Consider the following 23,138-nt stretch of genomic DNA (forward strand, 5'->3'; position numbering starts at 1 on the left):
TGGGTTTAGACACTTTTGGTTTTCCATACAATAACAAATCTACCGTTGCAGCAGAAAACATGGAGATGCCAAAGTAACAGAGCTGCTTCTTGGTCCAGTCAGGTTGATCCGGGATATTTGTTCTGTTTTTGAACATTTGACATTTTAGTGGCACAAATTAATAAAATTAAAGTCAGAAAAAGCTTTATGTGTTTTTTTTTTTGGCCCACTTCTGATCAGCTGCGGTTCTAAGTCCAGAGTCAGATTACTTGTAACCATGCAGCAGCGTGGAAAAACTGATAAAATGACTCTATTGCATAACTGAGGCTGCAGAGAATCTGAAGGACGTTGCAGTTCAAGGACAGGTTTTATGAATTCTCCTGCAGCTTTTCAACCATCTAATTTAGACAAAAACATTGATCCTGATCCGCCTTGCCATCACGAGATGCTGCCTGACTCTGGGTGCTTTACTCAGGTACTGCAGGTCAAGGACAGTCAAGAGGCAACAGCAAATTATTTTCACCTTTTTACCTTCCTATTTATCCTGATAATTTAGAGGTTTTCTTATCCTAAACACATACCATAATCTATATGTCTAGAAGCAGTACATAACCCCGTCTATAACTGAAGCTGCAGCAAAAGTCACCATTACTTATCTGAATAGTAAATACCTCTCTGATTGAATGATACATTTTATTTATTCTTTCAGTTTCAAATCTTTTTCATGTTTAATTTGTTTCTGTTTGGATTTTTTTCCAATTGCTTTTAATTTTTTTATTTGTTAAATTTTATTCAGTTTCAGGTTTTTTTTTTTTTTTTTTGTTTAATTTTTTAAAATAAATATTTTGGGCCCAATTTAGGTCCATACAGAGATAACAGAATGATATATCACTTCATGTTTAATGAATCTATTTAGCATTTAATTAATGCATTTCACTTTTTGAAATAAAAATGTTACTGAGGTTTTTAACAGTTGCTGATGTATAGATGGTGAAGTTCTTGTTTGTTCTCCAGCAGTAAAGCTCAGGTCAACAGTAGCGGGTCAGTGCCACCAACCCCAGAACCGGGTAGAACCGCAACCACTCAGAAAAACGGTGTCTGGTGTCAGAAACTCAGTCACTTTCTTCAGAATAAAATCTTCCTGGCCAGCCTCTTTACCTTCCTGGTCACTACGGCTATCTGGTGAGGAAAGTTATGCCACTGCCTGCATTTTTATTCGAAGTTAAATATAAGTAAAAATGATTTTTGTGCTTTTGGTTGCAGTATAATCTCCATTTCAGCTCTTTACCTGGTAAATCTGAAGGCGGTAGACATTGAGATCCGTCCCATTAACAGGTAGCCATCAATTTTTTTCTTAAAAAAACATTTAGATGATTAATAACTGATTATATTTATCAGCCTTCTCCAAAGAGGAAGTTTAAACATACAATTTCCATACAGATACCTTTATGTTGTTGTGTGATTTTATTTTATTTTGTATTTTTTCCTTTAGCACCAGCACTGTGTCGCCAATGTGGACAGAAGAATCACCTACTACAGGTACCGTTCTCGACTTAAATCAGTCTGGAAATACTCAAAGTATTTAATGATCTCAAACATTTAGATGTAGCAAAACTTGTTTCTTTTTTACAAGCAACGTTCATGAATATTATTGCTTAGATTTTCTTATTGTTGTTCAAAATTACCTTTACAGATATTATTATTGCCAGTCATCCTTCATTGCCCATATTTATGTCCGTAAAAAGGTTATTGTAGTTAAATAAAACTAACAAAACTGAAATTAAGGAAACATTTTTGTTAACTGAAATAAATAGAAACTATCACTAATCTTCTTTTTTATGTTTATGAATCCATTCATTAGTTTTGAGAACTGTTTCTGTCAGCTGTTCACAATTTACGGTACTCCAGACTCGTCCTGGAGGCAAAATGGCGACAGCAAAAGATGCGAGAAAATACAAGTCAGTTAGTTTTACAACAATAATTGATTATATATATTTCAAAAGAGTATCTGCTCAGTATTCATCACCCACTCAATAATCATAATACTTTTATCGTTTTGAATTCTGCACCTAAAAATGAACCAAAGTATCAAAAAAAAAGACCTACTAATAAAAACGAAACATTATTTAAGTAATAAATAATAGAACCAGCAAACACATTAATTAAAAATTCATTAAAACTAAATTAACTAGTTATTAGAAATAAAATGAAAAGGACGATTCTTACCAGCCATAGCTGCTCTGCTGCGGTTGAATGATCCTTTATCTGTTCATCCTTCTCCCTAACGGGGTCGGGAGGTGCTGGTGCCTCTCCAGCTGCTTTCCGGGCGACAGGCGGAGTCACCTGGAGAGGTCACAGAAACAACCAGGACAAACAACCACGCACACACACACTCACACCGAGGGAGGATTTAGAAGGACCAATTAACCTGGCAGTCATGTTTTTGTACTGTGGGAGGAACCCGGAGTACCCGGAGAGAACCCAGGCTCGCACAGGGAGAACATGCAAACTCCAGGCAGAAAGACCCCGGGCCGGGAATCGAACCCACGACCATCTTGCTGCAAGGCAACAGTGCTACCAACTGCACCACTGTGCAGCCCTAGAATGATCCCATTAATCTAATAAAAACTGGAGATGACAGTATTATTAATTTAGTGCAGTGCAACAGCAAAGGGAAAAATAACAAAAAAACTGTTGAAGAATAAAATAAAGCCACTTTTTTTCTTGCTCTCTGCTACGCTACACGTTGACGTCACTTCATGTTTCAGGATTTAACATCAGAAACACTCAAACATTTCAAGAACAGAACATTCAATCCATTTCAGTTTTATGTTTTCTGGCTTGATGTTTATTTTGAGGTTATTAATGAGTGATCACGGTAGCAGATTAGCTACCGCTGCTAAGCTAAGCTAACACTGCATTGGTTGATTACCTAATTTAAACATCTTATCTACTGATGATCTGTCTCAGTGGGTGTTTAAGGCGCCTTTGTTTAACTGAACAGAAACACATTTAATCCCACAGTAGACCTACATGTTAAGGTTGCCATAGTCAAGCTAGCACAACTGAACTGCTTCGCTCTCCCTTGCTAGTTTTTACTTAATAACAAACATTTTTCTGGCCTTGTTATCTAGCTGTCCTGTTGGCAATTAGTAGAAAACACTGTGTCCCTTTTTCTTTTATATACCAAGCTTACATTTAAGATTTAGTGTTTTATTTTGACAACTTGACAGCTGAAACCAATGCTAGTCATCGTCAGCCAACAGCTTTTCCCTCCAGCAGAGAGATGGGGGCGGGATCTGCATGACGTCATGCTGCAGCGGATCTAAAATGAAAAACCCCAAACTTTTATTAAATAAAGCAAGAAAATAAAGTGAATATGCTAACCAGAAGTTACACTTACAGTCTCAACAACAGCAATTCCAGTCTCAACAACAGCAATTCCAGTCTCAAAAACAACGCCTCCTGGCTCCTGGCCTCCTGACGTGAGCTTCTGTGAGCTGCTGTTCTGTGATGAGGTCTTCTGCTGCCCTTCGTCTCCAGCGGGCAGCGCTTTCTCCATCAGGCCGACCTCTGATCCAGCCAGAAACTCAACAAGAACAGGTAACAGCAGCCCAGAAAACCCGGATGAGTTATTCAGATGAACAGCATCATGAAAGAGCAGAATCAGGCTGGTGCTTTTGTTCAACAGGAGCAGAAAACATCAAGCAGCTGAAAGCTACTGGAGACTGTGAGTATCACATATTACTAATGTAAAGTTTTCAAAATAAAAGAAGCTCGCAAAAGTATTCATACCCCATGAACACTATCATTTTGCAAGCATAGGTCTTTGTGTTTGATGTGATTGATGAACTATTTTCTCTCCATCAGGGCGAAACACAACTATTCATACTTTCATTATCAAAGAGAACGACCAGGTGATTGACAGCAAATACTGCATGAGGGATGAATGTGGGTAGGTAGATTAATAAAACATTCAACGATAAATCAACAATTAATCTTAATTTGCTTCTTTGGACTAGCTGTAGTAACATTTCTGTCTGTTTTGTTTTGTTTAGGCCTGAGAGATACGTTTTTAGAGTTCCTATCAGCCAGTTTGTTCCTGTCAACATGAGAGTCACGCTGCTTATGAAGTAAGGACTGATGGAATCAAAGCACAGAAAATAAAACTAATTTCTATATTTTACCTAAATATTTTACAGAAACTCCTCGTCTCTCATGTAAGAACTCAACTTTTTCTTTGACAGATTTAAGAATATTGAAACCTTTTCACACTTCAGCTGCCTTTAAGTTGTCAGCATCAACAAATTCCTAATAAGTTCTTCTTAGCTTAAGGTAAAATTAGCTGCTTCTAATTTGCTGCCAAAGGATAAAAATGCCCCTAATAAATCATTTTAAACCCAGAATCAGATCAGATCTGTGGCCTTACGGTGGCTGCTTCCTATGAAGTTGAAGTTTATTAAACATTTTGCACAAAATTGTCAAACTTACTGTTAGCTAGTTAGCATCATACTGCTGCTGTGAGCTAGCAGAGGTATTTTTGTTCCTAGGCTGATAGCATACTGACTTTCTTTGAACAATATTTCAAGGTAATATGGTTCCCGTCATATTTTGGCCTTATACAGTATGTGACATCATACTATTTTAAATATTAATCTAAGGATAATCATATTATTATTGGCTAGCTAACAGCAGTTAGCCAGTTAGCACCATATGTTTGTTGTTTATCAACAGTAGCTTTTTTTTTTTGCTCCCTGCCAAATAGTAAACTAAGCTGCTTTGAAAAAAATTGTTAAATAATAAATGATCCAAGCTTGACATCATTTAACTGACTTCTGGTTAACAGTAAACTAAGTTACTTTCTTTGAAGATTGTTTAATTGTGTAAAATGTTATTTATTATGTTTCAGTTCTACTGAATTGTTGGTGGTTCATCTATGTGCTGTGGAGGAGACCAGCCCTTGTTCTGCGGTAACGAAAGAAGACGATGACTCTGAACATAGGTACCCATCAAATACACAGGTACATTTTCTGTTTTTATTGCAGCTCTGTATTAATAAGCTTTAATATTACACTAAAAATTTGGAAAATATGTGTATAACTGGTTAATAATAATAGAAAAACCTTTTAGAAATTGACTTCACCCTCTGTGGAAGATTTTTATGTATTTGGTCCAGGTTGTTCAGTTTTAAATAGGTTAACATGTAACAGAGTCAGCTAACGGTAGATGCACAGGAGAACACAAGAGAGCGAGAAATAACAGTGAAGAAACGTCAAGACCAGAGGAAACATGATAAACTAGGAAGAGACAAAGACACAAGGAGAAACCATAAAAGAACTGAGACTGATCTAATAAGAAGAACTAAGGAACTGAGAAACTAGAATAACTAGAAGGACATAGAAATAAACCAACTAGAATCAGAAGAAGGATAGAGGTAGACCATGACATAAACCCAAAAACCCCAGAGTCCTGACAGACATTTCATTCATATAAACTAAAAAATTCTTCATGCATTAAAGGTAAAATTGCTCCACAAAGTGGATAGAGTTGAAAAATAATTGACTTATTTGATTGATTTGTCTGTTTCTGCAGGGGGAACATGAGTGGCCTCTTCATGTGGCTCGGCTTCAGCACAGCTCATATCACTTCCGGTCCTCAGTAGCTGTAAGAAACTAATTATTTCTGTTTCAAATCACAAATAGCTCGCTACACATTTTTATAAGAGAATCAGAAAAATTAAGCATTTTCATTTAATTTAAACAGCAGCTAACTATATTTGACAAATTTCAATTTCATTACAAGCTTTAAGATCCCTTGGATAATTTATATAAACAAATATTTAAACCATGGAAATATTTTTAACTGTTGCATGTTTCTCCAGGGTCAAGCAAACTGCAGTACTGACCACCACTACGCGGGGGCGCTATTTACAGATTATTACTTCCACTTCTACAGACGCTGCACAAAGACATAAACGTTAGCTTCTTCCCAAAAATTAATTTAAACAAATGATCTCATTCAGCAGATCTCTGCTTTTACTGACAAAAACTTTTACTGCACTGTTGTAATGTTGTTTGTTTTTTATAAATTGAAAATGCGTTTTATTGTGAAGGGAAGGCAAATCTTCAGATTACATAACTTCTCACTTTTAATCTGTTTTGGACACTTCTTGCTTTGCTGATCTCGAAAACAAAATAAATAATTTTAAAAATGCTGTTTGTATCTTTTTCCCCAGTGAAGCACTTGAACGTTTTTCCTTTGTTTATGAATTTGTGGATTGATAAATCTTTGCTGAGGGGATTAGAAATGAGATTAGAAATGTTGGTTAGCAGTTTACACTTCTGTTGGCCACTTAAAGAAACAAATCTCTTAAATCTGTTATTTAAAATATTTCAATTAGTTGATGTTTCTGTTGTTGTGAGACTAAAGTAGTACAAAATGGCAGAAAACATATTTTTAACAAATGTAAAATTACAATGCCAACTTTATAAATTGTTAAATACAAACATGGATGTCTGAAACCCAATCCCATTTCATATCCAGACCTGTAAATGTTCACTGACCCAGATTCTGTGGATCATTTTGATGTAAACCTGGGTTGGTTCTGGTCTTATTGGATGTTTTGTTCTGTTTATGTGCGATGTTTAGTTTCTGAAAGCCTCCTGATTGAAATAATTTCTGACATTTTAGACAAAATTAGTGCGTTTTCACAACTGGTTGACTGGTGATAAGATTGCAACATTTGTTATATTTCAGCTGCTGCAGTTCACTTTCACACTGCGCTGAATCAGTCTGTAAAACCTGTTCCCCTCCTCGCCTGTGGGGGCGCTGCACCACTAACTACTGAAGGAAGCAACAAAACCTTTCGAAAAGACACCAGCATTATTTTCATAACAAAAATGCGTAAAACCTTTACAATATTCTGCTAATGTAAAAAGAAAAAACACAATTTTGCAGTTGTGTGGACTGGATGAAATGGGATTGAGTCTAAATAATACAAAGATGCTGTGGTTACCTAAAAGAAATATATAGTGACGTCATGAGTTATTTATGAATGTAAAAGTTTTAACTTAATCTTTTCTATGAGTGAATCCCAACTGCTTTAATAAAGTATTTTTAAATGTTCTTGCATGGTTGTTTTAATTTTTTTTGCGTTTTGCATGATGTTTTACGAGCTTGAGAGCTTTTCTCACCATGCAAACTTCTCACTTTTTACACGTTTAATTCACTCGACTGACAGAACTGCAACTAATTTAGACTTTAGGAACCAGAAGATTTTTAGGACTGAGAGGAGTGAAGAATAATCTGGATGTAAAAGACGGTTTAATTTGTCTAATTCTGGATGGCAAGTCAACAACAAAACACGGGAAAAGCACATAAAGCGTAAAACTAGCTGACCAAACTGTCTGGGGTTGCTAGGTAACTGTCTGGGGTTGCTAGGTAACGGGCTGGGGTTGCTAGGTAACGGGCTGGGGTTGCTAGGTAACGGGCTGTTGGCGGGGGTTGCTAGGTAACGGAAAGTGCCTACAGATTGTTACTTTTTGAAAGTTTTTGAAAGGGCTCATTTTTTCGTAGGTCACCTTTAATCAGTTTAATGTTTTCATAGAAGTTACCTTTTTAGAACCTGTTTGGAGTTTTGGTCTTGAAATTTATTCTTTCATTATTCCTACAGCTTATTTAAATTATCAGCATAATGTAATTATTGTTATTTTTGATATTTCTTTAAATGTTTTCAGTGTCCACTTTGATTTTTGATCAATTAGACTGATTTATTTGTTTATGTTAAAGAAGTCTCAACCAAGATGAGGCCTCAACTACCTAACAATCTGAATGCTGCTCATTTATTAGCATTTCTTTCTCAAAGTAAGAAGGCACCATACTCAGAGCTTTGGTAAAATTGTTTCTGGATTTCTGTAAATAAATTTCTGTATTTCCCTTCTTAATGATGTCATCTACCTGAGCTGATGACTCACCAGCAGACTGATGACTAATTCAGGTGGAGGACGAGCTGCACGAACTAACGAGTCCTCAGAGCGAAACGCCTCGTCTGAAGACGGGAAGGAAACGAGACGGGACCAGAAATGGACCCTGTAAGTAGCAGCAATCCTAAACCTGGTGTCGGTGTGTTGGCGTTTCTGTCCTTCTCAAATTTTAGCTTTTACAGGAGTTTTTTTATTTTCTGGAATATGTTACTGTAACCCAGCATGTTGGATGGTGTCATTAGTTAGCTAGTTTTGTCTATTTTTGTCTTTTATCTGGGTTTTTCACACTGTGTGGACGATTTCTTACCTTTCTGCAAGTCTTCAGCAGTCGATTCAAACGTTTTTGCCGTTTTCACCAAAAGCATTCAACATTCACACTTGCACTTTTGCATGAAACGCAGAGTTTCTAGTTTAATATTCAGTTCATTATTGTTCATATTTGTTGTTGTAATATTATTGCTGTATAAAATTACCAATTAAGATATGGGGGATGTTTGGATTGATGACTGATATTTCTGATTTTATTTCATATTTCATACCTATGCATATTAGTTTCTAAAGACTAAACACTAATTTCTAATAATTGTTTCAGGTTAATTTCATGTTTGCACAAACATTAAATTAATTGCAGTGTCCAAACTTTTTGCCTTGGCTTCAAAATGATCAAATTTAACCTACAGACTTTTTTTTATTATAATTTTTTTACCTGCTCAACATTAAACATCATTTTTATGAAATATGTATATCAATTAAACATAAAAAAGACTTTAGACAATTTCCAAGTTTTTGGGTCTTTACGTGTTTCTTGTTTTTGTTGCCCAGATTTGTACTTGACATCTGGTCAAGTAGTATTTATTATTTGTCAGAAATATTAATTCTTATTTTATAAAAAATACAAATCTTGTTAAATTCTTGATTGCCATGGCCTCTGCTTGCAGAAATGTTGTGTTTTTTTATATTAATTTGTTTGCGGAGAACCGTAATTCAGCTCCAGTAAAACCTCACAAAGAAGAACGAGGTGTAGCGGTTCCTACGAGGATAAAGGTAACTAATCTCCACTCAGCTGTCATTGTGTGTGTGTGTGTGTGTGTGTGTGTGTGTGTGTGTGTGTGTGTGTGTGTGTGTGTGTGTGTGTGTGTGTGTGTGTGTGTGTGTGTGTGTGTGTGTGTGTGTTTGGTGTCGTTTGGTGTCGTCTATCAGCCCCAGTACTGATGGGCAGAGGTCTCCTGTCACCGCAGTAACGTTGTGGTGAAACAGTCTCTCCTCCTCCATCTCTCCGTCTGTAATTAACTGACACTGTATCCTTTGTGTTTGTTTCTTCTTTTTGTTGCTGCAGGGCAGGATGGGAGCCAGACATCTCTCTCAGATCCAGGAGGAAAATGAAAGCAGAGAGCACAGGTAAACGAATCGGACCGCCCGACCGTCACAGCGAGTTTTGAACGGCTGGTTTACAGAGAGAAAGCGTCGAAGATGGAAGGTAGATTTTGTAACCGCGTGTTGCAGACCTGCTGCCGTCTGAAGCGGCGACGGAAACTCGGTCGGGTCGGATGAATTTGATAAGCGCGTGTGTTTGTGATACTCTGGCGGATCTCGGCTGTGGGATACATTACCCTGATCAGATGGATCTGGAAACAAATCTGAAACATGTTTGTTTTTCTGTTTGTGGGAAGCAAATCATTCTTTATATTTGCTTCCTAGGACTTTTTGGGGCAAACTGCTAAAAGAATTTAGTTTCTACTGAACATCAGAGCGTTTTATTTTACTCAATAAGAGAAGAAATACTTCATAATAAAACTACTCAAAGCACAGTGGAGTAATTTAGTTCACAAAAGTTACTGAACTCTGCATCAGAGTGAGTGTCTCTGCTCCAACCAGGCTGATTTAAATACTTAATAATTAAATGTGACGGTTTTGACAGTTTTTAAATTTTACTTGTCAAATTTTAATTCTCAAAAAAAATCTTCTGTTTGTAACGTTAGTTTGAATTTTTCTACATCAAGTTGACGTTAAAAACCCATTTAAGTCAAATTTATTTGCGTTTATGAAGCCGTTCACATTGCTTTACACATGAAATATAACAAAATTACCAATTATGAAACAAGAAATGAACGTGACATTTTGTATAATTCCTTCATCTAAATCATCATTGCGTATCAAATATGGTTTTTAGTCGTGGTTTAAAGCAGGGGTTTCCAATGTGTGGCCCAGGGGCCATTTGCGGTCCGTTGAGTAGTTCTGAGTGGCCCTCGGATCGACTTAGGGACGGTTTAAATGGTGCAGATGGATACTTTTTGTGTAACTCTTTCTACAAACTTTTAAATGACAAATTTACATCCAAAATAGAAAATTGTAGGGAAAAAACCAGTGTTTTATTTTAATGTTGTAGTAAGTGGGGCCACAAATCCCCAGTGACCTTTTACTCAAAACAGTTTGATATTTTGACTGATGAGTTAGGAAACTAAAGACAAATTTTCTTTCTCTTCTTGGGACATTAGTCCTTTAATCCTAGAAATGTTCTTCAGGTGATAGAAGGTTGACTTTATAATTGTGTTTATGTGTCCTGGAATGTCAAAATATGTCAGAAAAACACTCAGGATGCTGCGGGGTTTTCTGCATCAGGCTGCATCATATTCAATATTTTAAAATGTATTTTTGTTTCCTACTGAGGTTTACATCTGGAGAGGATTCGGTTGTGTGTGTTTAGGTTTTATTAGCAGTGTCAGTCAACACACACACATGCTGTTCAACAACATGACAACACGATGAGGTGAAATATGAACTCATCACTCTCTCTCTCCTGGTCTGATAGCACTGGCTTCCTGCCTTTGATCGCCCAGCAGCAGACAGGTGGAACAGGGAAACCAGGTGTGACCAGGACAGAGAGACGAGACGTTCGGCTTCGGTCCAACTCTGTTCCTCGGGCTGTTTGTGATCAGCCAAGGAAGCTGGAGAGGAACAGGACTCTGTTGGAGGAGGTGACGTTTCTGTCCTTTTTCCTTCAGCCAACAGAGAAAATCTGGACAAGTGAAGGATGAAAACTTTATTTCAGGAATGAACAAACAATAAAGACATGACCCAGAACTTTTGCACAAGGTTGTATGTTTTAACATCATAACATTTGGATATTTCAAACCAATTCTGCATTTTAAGCCTTTAAAAACACTAAAAAGTGTTCATCCTTTGAACATTTTCGACTTTTATTTTCTTTGCAAATCAATTTGTGATCAACAAAGTTTTTCTGTTTTAATTGTAAAAAATTACAAAAAATCTTAACTATCAAAATGAAAATTTGTTTCTGTAAATGTCAATAAAATGGAAATATTTGTTATGAGATGAAATAAATATTTTCACATTGAGATCCAAGATTTTATTTACAAGAAAAATCTGTATTTTTTTAAACAAAAACAATAATTACAAACACAACCAAAAAACTAAGTAATAAATTGTGGGTAAAATGTCATTAAATGGAGAATAACTTTGTTCTCTTAATTTTAGTATTTTCATTTTCAAATAAAAATATTTGAGAATAAATATTTTATTATTGAATAAAAACTCTGAGAGTAACATAATATTACTGGAATAAAGTTGAACTTATATAAGTATAAAATTATGAGAATTGCCTTATTCTCATAATTCAAATATTTTTATTCTTGAATAAAAAATATTTATTCTCAAATAAAATATTTAGAGAATAACGTCATATTACAAGAAAGAAGTCGGGATATTATGCTTTATTCTCATAATATCCTGACTTCATTTTTGTAACATCGTTTTCTTGACCTGGTCGTAGCTCTCTGTCATAAACCTAACCAGAGTGGATTTATTCATTTTCTTGCTGCTGTTTCCCAGCTGACGCAGATTGAAGGAGAGCTGCGGGAGTCTCAGCGTTTGGACGCCGCGCGGCAGCAGGAAGCTCAGTTTGTCCGTCAACAGGAAAACAAACTGCTGTGGCAGAACCTGTGTTTCCTGAGTCTGAGCCAGCGGGTGGCCAAGTAATTACAGACACAGCACAGCTGAACATGCGTCAACATTGCTTTGAATTTTTATACATTTTCATAAAAGTCACTTACATTTCCTGTGATTCCTGCAGACCCTGGGTGAGCAGCTACTTCAGGACGTTTCCCATGCACATCTACTGTCTCCCAGTCCAGTCTGCCTGCCACAACGGCAGGAGGCGAAGGAAGAGATGATGCAAAATAAGAAGTTAAAGTAACATATGAGAAAATAAATGTGACCTTTTCACCTCACTTGTGTCTCAATCATTTAGTGGATGAGAGGAAACGCCTGATACAGTTTTCCTCCAAGGAGAACTGGACTCACTTGGTGATTTTATCAGAGTTGGGTAGTAACTAGTTACACTTTTTGTCTGTGATTATGTAATTTTTAAATATTAAATGACTGATAATTTGATCAGACACTAAACTTTTTTACTCTTGAGTAATTTCTTGGACGGATACATTGAGTTTGTTGAAATATTGCTACTCTTACTTCATTACACATGTAAAAAAATTACATTTCTCATGTTTAAATTACCTCAAAAAGAATATAATCGGATTCAAATTAAATCACCACAAGGCTTTTATACACCTACCACTTTTATGCATCATTTCTGCTGGTTATTTGCAGTTTCCTCATCCTGAAACTGCAAGATCTGAAACTATTTAGTCTAATCACTGAAAATTTAGCAACTCACTGAAGTTAAAGGGAAATTTGATCCGTTTTGCTTTCAGAAAAAAGCCTTGTGGATCCCAGTGAGGTAAATGTGTTTCCATCATATTAAAATGTATCTTAATTTGTAGGTCAATTCTAAGTATATAAACAGCTTTAAAGGTATGAAGATATTGTTAAAGCTCATGTAATATCACGAAAAGTATATCAATTCTAATTAGCTGTACGATGGATTGTTTTGCATTATGTATCTTGAACGCACCGTCACGCAGATACGTCTTTGCGTCACGGTTACGTCCAGCCCTTCCTCGGTGTGCGTGCTTTGCTTCCACCCTTGAATTACAGACATCATGGTGAGTTTCCTTTTTATTTAACCTCCTTTCAGATCTTAAGATGAGAGTTTTCACAATAACGGACCTCTAAAGAGATTTTAAATTGGTCCCGGGGTTGTTTTCCGAAGTTTTTGAGGTAATTGAACGGTATTTTAGCAGGATGTGCTAAACCGGTGAAAAGCAGGCACATGGGGCGGTGTGGTTGCGCTAGCGGCTAAAAGCTAACGGCTTTTAGCCGCTAGCGTGCCTTAAGATTTTTAAGGCACTCATGTGCGGCAAAGCTGTCGGGTTTACATCTGCGCACACATGGCTCTAAGTTCGTATGTTAGTCTTATTTTCAATACGGTTGGTTATGTTCCTCCGTCTTAGCCTATAGCATGCTAGTTAGCTCATCGCTGCTCTTTGTGGCTGTCATTCAGGAACAAATGAGCGACTTAAATCTGTCAGGAATAAAGAACTGGACCTTGACGAACATGAGCGGACAGAGAGATAACACAGCTAAATTTATTGTAGCTTATTTATGGTGCTGTGTGTTCATGATATTTTATGCTTTTGTGTTATTTTTTTTATTAATGTCAAAAGCTTCTAGCGGTTTCCCGGGGGGCGGGGCTAAACTGCTGCTACTGCTGCGTTCACGTGTACTCAGAAAATAAAGTTGTAGCCACGCCTGGTGTCTATAATTGTAGCCCTTAAAGGATCAAAAATAGTTTTACTCTGCATTTTTCCTGATTTATTTGTATTTCATTGATTTGATCAAATAAATATGAATAGTACAAGTTTCATTCATAAACGTTTTGTGTTTACGAATGAACAGGAGCAGAAATACAAATAAACTTATTCAGGTGAAGAGAAAATCAGCTATGCAACTCAGAAAACTCTTCCATTGTTCAAATACACAGCAAAACATCAGCTTGTTCAATGCCACCATTGCATAAGCTGATATCCGAAAGTCCCTTCTGTGTGTTAATCATTTTTATTTGTCATCATTTTAAACAGGTTTTCTTTACTGTTATTTCAGGTTTTCTGTATATTCAAAGAAAACAATTTTCTTTAAATATACAGTGCATTTTTCTTATATATATCTGTCAAAATGAACAATATAACCAATAAGAAAAATAGTCCTTTTTTTCCAAAGTTATGCATCAAAGCTTATGTTAATAAGGTCATTGTTTCTTTTGTTGACCAAAATGTCTTTTTAGTAGAATTTTAACAGAAATAAAAATGTAGCAGCATTTGGTGAAAATTTACCAGCTTAGTTATCAATTGATGAATTGTTGTGTTTCTATTAAACATTATTGTTTTTACACATTATAACATTTGATCGGCTGAAGTCATTTAGATGTTGAGCAAAAGAAGGTCAGCGGTGAATCATTAACTCAAAGCCTCTTTTCCTCAGGCGTCCTTATCCATGGCCCCGGTCAGCATCTTCAAACAAGGAGCCGATGAAGAAAAAGCAGAAACTGCACGACTGGTGGGGCTTTTTGAGCAAATGTTTATTTTTGAAGCATCATTTTACTCTCTGGCATTAAATTAAATGGGTGAAATGATAATTTCTTGGTTGTTGTTTTTTTTTATCTGCAGTCGTCTTTCATTGGCGCCATCGCCATTGGCGATCTGGTGAAGAGCACTCTGGGGCCGAAGGGAATGGTGAGTCGCCTAAAAAACCTGGAGCTATTATTTATAAATATACTATTGGTTTTCTGTGGTGATTAACGTCCATTGATTGTTTTGCAGGATAAGATTTTGCTCAGTGGAGCAAAAGGCGGATCGGTGACGGTAACCAATGATGGAGCCACCATCTTGAAGGCCATCGGCGTCGACAACCCGGCTGCCAAAGTTCTTGTTGGTGGGTGGAAACCAAACGTTGCTCGCAAAGAAACGAGTTTTAAACTTTAAACGTTATTTGTTCATATGAGGCGACGCCTGAAGCCAAACTGATGTCATTTCTCTGCAGACATGTCGAAGGTTCAGGACGATGAAGTCGGAGACGGGACGACCTCGGTCACCGTGCTCGCCGCCGAGCTGCTGAGGGTAAATACAGTAACTCATACCTGGGAGGCATTCGAGATTTTCCTTCCACTTAATCTTCCTCTTCCTGGTTCAGGAGGCGGAGCTTCTGATTGCCAGGAAGCTCCACCCTCAGACCATCATCTCAGGCTGGAGGAAGGCAACTCAGGCGGCCCGGGATGCTCTGAGGGAGGCCGCCGCCGACCACAGGTCAGGAAACATCCTGAGAACGCTTGAATTTCAATCAGGTGTTTCAAGCTTTAGAAACTGATTTCTGTATATGTTTCAGTCAAAACTTTATTTGCAGGAGAATAAAAATATTCCACTAATGACGAATAACACAATTTTGCATCGTCTCATCTTGCACTCCGTTCTTACCGTTATTTCTTTTTTCTTGCGAAATTTCTGTCAGGAACAAATTTGAGTCAATCTCAGATATTTTCATTTCATCCGTCACTCAAGACTTGACGCTACCGTTAACTAGATGCTAACATACATTGGTAGCTAGCTTGCTTTTTGTTTTGTTTTTTTGCATGAATCATAGGTCAGTGCAAATTTATCACCAATTTATTGCACAAAGTTTGTACATTTCTCAGGAGACCTTAAACTCCACTCATAATGGTCTTAAAAAATCTTAAATTTAGATAAAAAAACAAACTTAAAAGGTCTTTAAAAGTCTTAAATTCCATTCATGATGGTCATTAAACATTTTAAATTCTGATCAAAGTCTTTAAAAGCTTGCTAGGTGTTAAATTTATTTAATAAAGGTCTTAAAAAGTCTTAAACTCTAATCAGTCTTTTTGAAAATATCTTTCTATTCATGATGGTCTTAAAAAAGTCTTAAAGTCTTAAATTTGAATTGGTGCTACAGAAACCCTGTTCACAGCAATAATATATGATAGATAATAGAGTTTTGAATTGAATAAATCCTGAATGTCTGCAAACTTCATTTAACCCCTGTAACTCATAAAACAACTTTCCCATGATCCTCCTGTTTGGTCTCCATAGCAACGACCCGGACCGCTTCCAGGAGGACCTGCTGAACATCGCCCGCACCACGCTGTCGTCCAAGCTGCTGACGCACCACAAAGACCACTTCTCCAAGCTGGCGGTGAGCGCCGTCATGAGGCTGAAAGGCTCTGGCAACCTGGAGGCGATCCACGTCATCAAGAAGCTGGGAGGAAGCCTCACCGACTCCTACCTGGACGAAGGTGAGGCTGGCGGACAGAAGGGGCTCTGCTGTCCAATCGGCTCGTTGTGACGTTTGGGTGAACCCGTTTAGGTTTCCTGTTGGACAAGAAGATCGGAGTGAACCAACCGAAGAGGCTGGAGAACGTCAAGATCCTGATCGCCAACACCGGCATGGACACAGACAAGATCAAGGTAGAAAACGCGCCAGATCAGCACAACATCCAACGTCAATCAAAACATCAGTTCAGAAATACCACACTGATCCAAACACAAATTAAATTCTGCTTCAACTCATTTTAATACAGAATTATTAGTTATAGATGGCTGTTACAGTCTGTGTTGCAGCGAATTTGAAGAAGCCTCTGACTAAAGACACTCTGATTTTCTCACAGTGTCAGTAATATTCAATATCGATACAAATTATCGATTTGAGTTGATCTAAAGCCGATCAGTTTTATGTAAGGGGCCATTTTCTTAAAAACCTGCAGTTTCTCTAGAAAGCTGACCGTCCTCCTAACATGAAGGGCAACATTTGTCATCATATGGTGAATTATTAAAAAGTATGTTACATTTTGACAACATTTTTGTCAGCTGTTGAATTCTGGTTGGCCTGTCAGACTTTTATTGTCCAATTTCTGGTAGAAACAGAAAAAGGATAAATCATGCAAATGGAAATTATTGCGTTTGTTTTAGTTTATCATGTGATTAATTGATTTATTGCTTGTTATAGTATTACATTTCTGGTAATGTTTGGTTGAGAAGTTGATGCTGCGCCTCACAGGCTTAAAGAGTTTGTCGAGTGTTTAAATTTAAAGTTCGTTTCGCATCCACAACAAACTGCCAGGGCCGTTTCTCTTTCCCGGTCTGGTATGGCCCACCATCTTTGTTTTTGCATCAACTGACTCTGCTAATGGACGACGTGTGGCGTCCTCTGCTGGATGGAGGCCAAACTACTAAAAGTCTAAGTGGGCTTTAAGTCGTTCTATCAATCAGAACTAATTTTATTTCAACGTTGTTTCTTGTTCTGCTCTGACGTCGGGCAGATCTTCGGCTCCAGAGTTCGCGTCGACTCCACGGCGAAGGTTGCGGAGATCGAGCTCGCCGAGAAGCAGAAGATGAAGGAGAAAGTCGACCGGATCCTGAAGCACGGCATCAACTGCTTCATCAACAGGTAGAAAGGCTCAGGGTGGCGGTAGAGGTCAAAGGTCCTGCTGTCACAGCAAGTCGTTTCATGTTTATGTTGTTTTGTTGTTGATCATGTGACTCGAAAAAACATGTTTCAGTCGCAGTTTTTCAAAAGACGTTGATTTCAATCAACAGAAAAATCTCCTCATTCTCACACAGGAAACGTTCAGCTGGAAGTAATCAGCTCTTGTTGTTTAGTTTTTCTAAATCAGCTGGAATTAGTAATTCCAGTTTGCACAATTTTCAGTCAGTAGATGCTCTTTTACTTCCATTACAAATTTGCGCAAAACTTCAATATTCCACTAATGTTGATTTGCCTGATGCAGGAAAAGTCGCCGTTGCAGTTTTGCAAAATTCACTGATTTTAATAAAGTGACACTGAATCCGGGTTCAAACTCATCAAAATAGATTTCCCAAAAACCAGTTTATTTTTTGTAGATCCAGTTTTCTGGTCCAGCATCAGTGTTGGTCCTAATGAAATAAGGACCAAATCCTTTAGTCAATAAGGACTAAACCACTTCAATAAATACTTGATGTTTGTGTTGTTGCCACAGGCAGCTGATCTATAACTACCCAGAGCAGCTGTTCGCTCAGGCTGGAGTCATGGCCATCGAACACGCAGACTTCGCCGGCGTCGAGCGCCTCGCTCTCGTCACAGGTACGTTTCATCATCTGGGCGTCCGTCATGTCAGACGGTTCGTAAATGGATTTATTTGCGGTTACCGGGCGGATTTTGAGCTCCGGTTCTGATGGATCCGTGTCCGCAGGCGGCGAGATCACCTCCACCTTCGACCACCCGGAGATGGTGAAGCTCGGTCACTGCAAGCTGATCGAGGAGGTGATGATCGGCGAGGACATGCTCATCCACTTCTCTGGGGTTGCCATGGGTATGAACATATAAATCCTCTTCAGAAAGGAAACAATTTCTCTTTCAGGGGAGAAAAAACCTTTGATTAGAGAAAGTAAATGTCTTCCAGCTTCACTGGGATCCGTGATTAGAGACTTTAGTTTTAGTGAAGGTTTATTTTTCTGGAAGCATTATGTTTCTGTTAGATTAAGTGTTACATTTCACATATATTTATTTATTGTACAAATCAGATTTTTGGATTGTAAATTTAATGATAAATGCATGAAAAGTAACAGAAATAAATATTTCAGATTTAAATATAATTATTGTTAGTCCAGGTTTGAGTCTCTGCAGTAGTTTGGCCTCAGAGTTTGATTTTAATGTCATTTAAAGCTGTGCATGTCAATGTTGCCATTCTATGGAGTAATGACAGTGCCAAAAATGTGTACTTGAACAAAATTACAATAAGATAAAAAAATATATATATAACATAAATTAAAAAAAATTAAAGCACAAAGTAACTAATTAATTTCAAAGATGGTAAAAAAAATTCCAAATGTCAAATGGTTGTTTTTTCATTAGTTTTATTCATTTGTAAATTTGTACTTTTACCATCCATGGAATATTTTCTTTTTACTAAATTTACCTTTTTAAAATTTTACCAATTTTATGTGGAGACTTTTTGGGGATTTCTGCCGTAAAACCTCAAATTAAAATAGTTTTCATGTTTCAGGTCACTTTTGCTGTTCCATAGATCGAGGTTATTTGACCACCTTAATGCAGATTGAAGCTGTCGTTTTGTGACACCTTTCCTGTAGTTATCCGTCAGTGAGACGGAGTTTAACCTTTGACCCGGCCGCCCTCCTAGGTGAGGCCTGCACCATCGTCCTGCGCGGAGCGACGCAGCAGATCCTGGACGAGGCGGAGCGCTCGCTGCATGACGCGCTCTGCGTTTTGGCTCAGACTGTGAAGGAGCCGCGCACCGTCTACGGAGGAGGTACAGTGACAAAATCCCAGACGCCTGTTAAAAATAAACCCTGAGATTAAAGCAGATTTCCAATTTTAGTTTATCGTTTTTTCAATCACCCCATTCTGTGGTAGAGTTAACCTGAAAACAAAGTGCAAATAAATAGAAGCTGTAAAACACGCTTGTCGAACAAAATGGCCGCCCTCGATGAGCTGACACCAGTAGTAACTATGGAAACCCAACGGCAAATAAAAAAATAAATTAAATCCTGAAAACTAATCATGTGTATTTGAAGCTTTTTGAAGAATTCGTCCAGATTTCTGTATACCTTAAAACTGTATTAAATATTATATATTAAACTTTAAAATTTGAGGGATTCAGTCAAAACTGAGGAGCTTCTGCAGATGTGGTCACTCATTGCCCTCATGTCTTCGTTATCGCCCCCTTCAGGCTGCTCTGAGATGCTGATGGCGAAGGTGGTGAGCGATTTGGCCAATAGGACGCCAGGAAAGGAAGCTGTTGCCATGGAGTCATTCGCCAAGGCGCTCAGGATGGTGCGTTTGTTTCTCTTCAAAATTAACATCAAAACTTCCATAAACTGAGCATCTTTCCCCTTTTGTTCCTGTTTTCTTCTTTAGTTGCCGACCATCATCGCAGACAACGCCGGATACGACAGCGCCGACCTGGTGGCTCAACTGAGAGCTGCACACCAGGAGAACAAAAGCACATATGGACTGGGTGAGAGAACCAGCAGCTGGTTTCAGAAAAACTCAAGAATATTTATTATCTATCAAGATTTATTTACGTTGTTTAAATTTGATGAATGTTTATTATTAATTAAAGGTGCAGAAAACATAAAGTTTATAGAGAATCAAAATTTCAATTAAAAATCAACTTTAGTTTGCTTATTTATTTTGTTTGAAAAATTATATTTGGAATAATATATATATTTTTTTTTAAGAAAACGCCAGTCAGCTAAGCTAACCCAATACTGGCCATTTTAAGCACAAACATATTTTTGTTCAACTATAAACTGATGGGATTTAATACAGTAAGATAAAATATATGAATGTTTTAAATAAATATACTTAGTTAGATTCTCTTTTCCTTTTTCAGTGGCGTAATTTAAACTATGACTTATTGATAATCTTATATTTTATATCTGAAATGTTAAAATTGGGGTTGTTTTTGTTAAATTAGTGTTTTGCTCTTGAACCAGTCAAAACATAAAATGTAACTTTTCTAATATGTGAAATATTACCACAAAAAATTAATAAGAGTAATAAAGGTTTATTTTTTGACATTGAAAATGCTTGAGGTGTTTGTGACGTGTGAGCCTCCTGGTTTTGCGGCAGACATGTCCGAAGGCTCGATAGGCGACATGGCGACTCTGGGAATCACCGAGTCGTTCCAGGTGAAGCGTCAGATGCTGCTGAGCGCCTCCGAGGCGGCGGAGATGATCCTCAGAGTCGACAACATCATCAAAGCTGCTCCCAGGTGAGACTTTCACTAATCTGCAGACGGTTTCCTCCCATTTATCCCCCTCTGGATTTACTTTGACTGTTCCTGCAGGAAGAGAGTCCCCGACCATCACCCCTGCTAAACCAGGAGTCAGACGACAAACAGGATGAGATTTATTTATCACCTCTATGTAATCCAGACAGTTTCTGTTTTCCCGTTAGCATCGCCGCGCCGCAGCGTCTGGCTATAATTTGCTGTCAAACATTTAGAGAAAGAAGTTTGGATGTTTTTTGTTTACTGAAATAAAAACGAAAGCTCAAGTTTCTGCCTCTTGTGAGTGAAATGTTTTTGGTGGTCAAGGTCTTCACTTTTCTCTTGTATGAAAGTTTTCCCACGACATGAGGGGCCAAATGTTTCATAAGATACTGAATATTAAAAAAACACTTAATTTTAACATTATTTTGCCAGCTTCATTAACTACTGATGCAATAGACGTTATTAAACTTAGACATTTATAAAATATAACAAAACTGAACCTCTTAAGTTGCTGTACAGAAAAGTAAAATATGGAAATGTAAGGAGCTTTTAGTGTTTATATTTCTAAATAGAACCACAATAACTTATTTTCACATATCGATGGACTCTGGACCATTTTTATTCCTAGAATAATTACGCCGCCAGGTTTAATTTTGTATTGAGTACTAATAATCAGCAGCGCCCTCTGCTGGATGGCGGTCAACCAACAACAAAAGAAAATCTATGGATATTAATATAACTATTAACGGAACTGATTTCAATCTAATACCCAATTAATCAGTAATTTAATTACTTGCGTCCTTAATTGTCAGTTTTCTTCAGTGGTGTAGATCATAAAACATTTCTGAATTTGTTTTGATGTTATTCTAATTTATGTGAATGAACATCATTAAAAATGCAAATCAAAAAGAATGGATGTTTTTATTTTTGTGTTTAAATGCTGATTAAAAGTATTTGCAAACATCTGTTGCACATTTCAGGAAATGTTTGTCAAAATTTCTGTTATAAACATTTTTGTCTGTAAATCATCCTTTTCTTTTTTAGTACTGATTTCACAGACCTGAAATGATAACTTTCCAATAATCGTTTCAAATTCTGAGTTATTTTACTCGCGTAATAAAATGTAACAGCCATAAAACTATGTCCAGTTGATAAAGTTTCTGAGCAAATATTACAGCTGAGCATTTAGAAGTAAATTTTAATTTGCTGTTTGGTCCAATTAACACAATGAAACCGGAACTTTAGACCTCAAATGATTCCTGAAATGCATCCAGATGAATAAAAATCCTTTCAAAATAAAGGCGCTGTGCTTCTTCTCCAGTTTCAGGAAGTTTTCTCTGATGTAACAATATTCCTCTTCAGGTCAGAGTGACCGAGACCTCAGAGTGTCAACACAACGTTACACAACCAGGCTGCCAACAGAACCACATGGTCCAGTTCTACTAAAGGAAAATTAGTTTTTCATCATTAAAATCAAAACAAACCAAAAACTCACAAAAGCAACATGTCTGGTCCTTGTTTGAACCAGACATGTTGCTGCTGGATCCATTGCATTTATTTTACTACTTTGCAGAGTTATTTATTTATTTATTTTTAATAGAGACAGATTAATCTGCTAGTCCTTAAATATTTTTAAATTAGCTGACAAAAAAGATAGAAATTGTAACAGCTGGCTGTTTATTATCATGCAGAAGAAGTTCAACATTTAACCCTTTAACATCCAATCAGCTCAGATCCAGAGATGTTTGTTTCAGGCCCTCTAGGTCTGAAGCGTCGCTGCAGGTTTTAGATGAGCCACAGGCTCTAAACACTGGAATGAAATGGTTTGATCATCTCCTCTGTGTAGATCAGTTCTCCAGAGCCTGTCAGCCTCCATTTTGTGAAAAATCTCATTTCATTTTTAGGTGCATCTGCCATTTTCCGAAATTCTCCTAAATCCATGTGGATGCTGATCATTTCTGCTAATGCGCCAGTAGCAGAGGCTAGTTAGCGCTTTAGCATCATTGCTAATTCTGAAAGTGCTGAGTTAACGCACTTTGGTTAAGTTATTTTTTTCTGATAGGGTTTGGTTATTATTGTTCAGGTAGTTAGATGTTTATATATTCATGCTCTTATTTTGAAATGGGTGAAGATTGTTTACCACTTCCATATTTTCCTCTTCAAAGGTCAGAGGTCGGCCTGTAACTGCAGTAGTGATTTGTTCTGTTTTATTGGTGATTTTATGACTGAGGGAAAACTGATGACAGCGATGAGTTACTATATGCTTCAGATTATTGGCAAAGACAGGAAGGACTTCCTGAGAAATGTGAGGGTTGGACATCCAGACAGCAGGAACTACAGCTTCATTTACTCATAATTTCTTCTAGGGTTTTATGATTAAGTAGTTGAAAATGGGTCATTTGTCCTGTATTTCTTTTGTTTGGGTCCATCATAAATTAAAGAAAGTGGTCCAGAAAACGTTTGTTCATAGTGAATGAGTGGAG

The 23,138-nt window shown here is 37.3% G+C and overlaps 2 protein-coding genes across 5 annotated transcripts in view; both read left to right on the top strand.

Moving 5' to 3' along the window:
- Positions 1 to 7,403, top strand: part of LOC129352891 (myelin regulatory factor-like protein) — a 44,965-nt gene extending 37,562 nt beyond the window's left edge. For 2 of the 4 annotated variants that reach the window (XM_055022092.1, XM_055022093.1), the window contains 10 exons: positions 994 to 1,161; positions 1,243 to 1,314; positions 1,472 to 1,518; positions 3,406 to 3,582; positions 3,671 to 3,709; positions 3,850 to 3,934; positions 4,038 to 4,112; positions 4,889 to 5,000; positions 5,572 to 5,643; positions 5,861 to 7,403. In XM_055022092.1, coding sequence (XP_054878067.1) covers positions 994 to 1,161; positions 1,243 to 1,314; positions 1,472 to 1,518; positions 3,406 to 3,582; positions 3,671 to 3,709; positions 3,850 to 3,934; positions 4,038 to 4,112; positions 4,889 to 5,000; positions 5,572 to 5,643; positions 5,861 to 5,953 — 940 coding nt within the window. In that variant the 3' untranslated portion in view covers positions 5,954 to 7,403. The remainder of the gene's footprint in view (positions 1 to 993; positions 1,162 to 1,242; positions 1,315 to 1,471; positions 1,519 to 3,405; positions 3,583 to 3,670; positions 3,710 to 3,849; positions 3,935 to 4,037; positions 4,113 to 4,888; positions 5,001 to 5,571; positions 5,644 to 5,860) is intronic. The other 2 variants (XM_055022096.1, XM_055022094.1) reach the window with 2 other exon arrangements.
- Positions 7,404 to 12,907: 5,504 nt separating this feature from the next.
- cct2 (chaperonin containing TCP1, subunit 2 (beta)) lies at positions 12,908 to 20,939 on the top strand. The gene is made up of 16 exons (XM_055022105.1): positions 12,908 to 12,982; positions 14,358 to 14,432; positions 14,543 to 14,608; positions 14,696 to 14,807; positions 14,916 to 14,992; positions 15,066 to 15,178; positions 15,977 to 16,179; positions 16,251 to 16,351; positions 17,203 to 17,330; positions 17,899 to 18,002; positions 18,112 to 18,231; positions 19,060 to 19,188; positions 19,609 to 19,712; positions 19,797 to 19,896; positions 20,514 to 20,655; positions 20,731 to 20,939. Exons 1-16 carry the CDS (start codon positions 12,980 to 12,982, stop codon positions 20,759 to 20,761), a joined length of 1,608 nt encoding a protein of 535 aa, XP_054878080.1. The 5' UTR covers positions 12,908 to 12,979; the 3' UTR covers positions 20,762 to 20,939.
- The last annotated feature ends 2,199 nt before the right edge of the window (positions 20,940 to 23,138 follow it).

The sequence above is a fragment of the Poeciliopsis prolifica genome, unplaced genomic scaffold (assembly GCF_027474105.1).
Source record: "Poeciliopsis prolifica strain line A6 unplaced genomic scaffold, Auburn_PproV2 SCAFFOLD081, whole genome shotgun sequence".
NCBI lineage: Eukaryota > Metazoa > Chordata > Actinopteri > Cyprinodontiformes > Poeciliidae > Poeciliopsis > Poeciliopsis prolifica.

Excerpts from the sequence above, each read along its gene's own strand:
- cct2 (XM_055022105.1), top strand. Across the intron at positions 19,713-19,796 it reads TCGCCAAGGCGCTCAGGATG|TTGCCGACCATCATCGCAGA; the intron begins GTGCGTTTGTTT and ends TTTCTTCTTTAG. Across the intron at positions 20,656-20,730 it reads ATCATCAAAGCTGCTCCCAG|GAAGAGAGTCCCCGACCATC; the intron begins GTGAGACTTTCA and ends CTGTTCCTGCAG.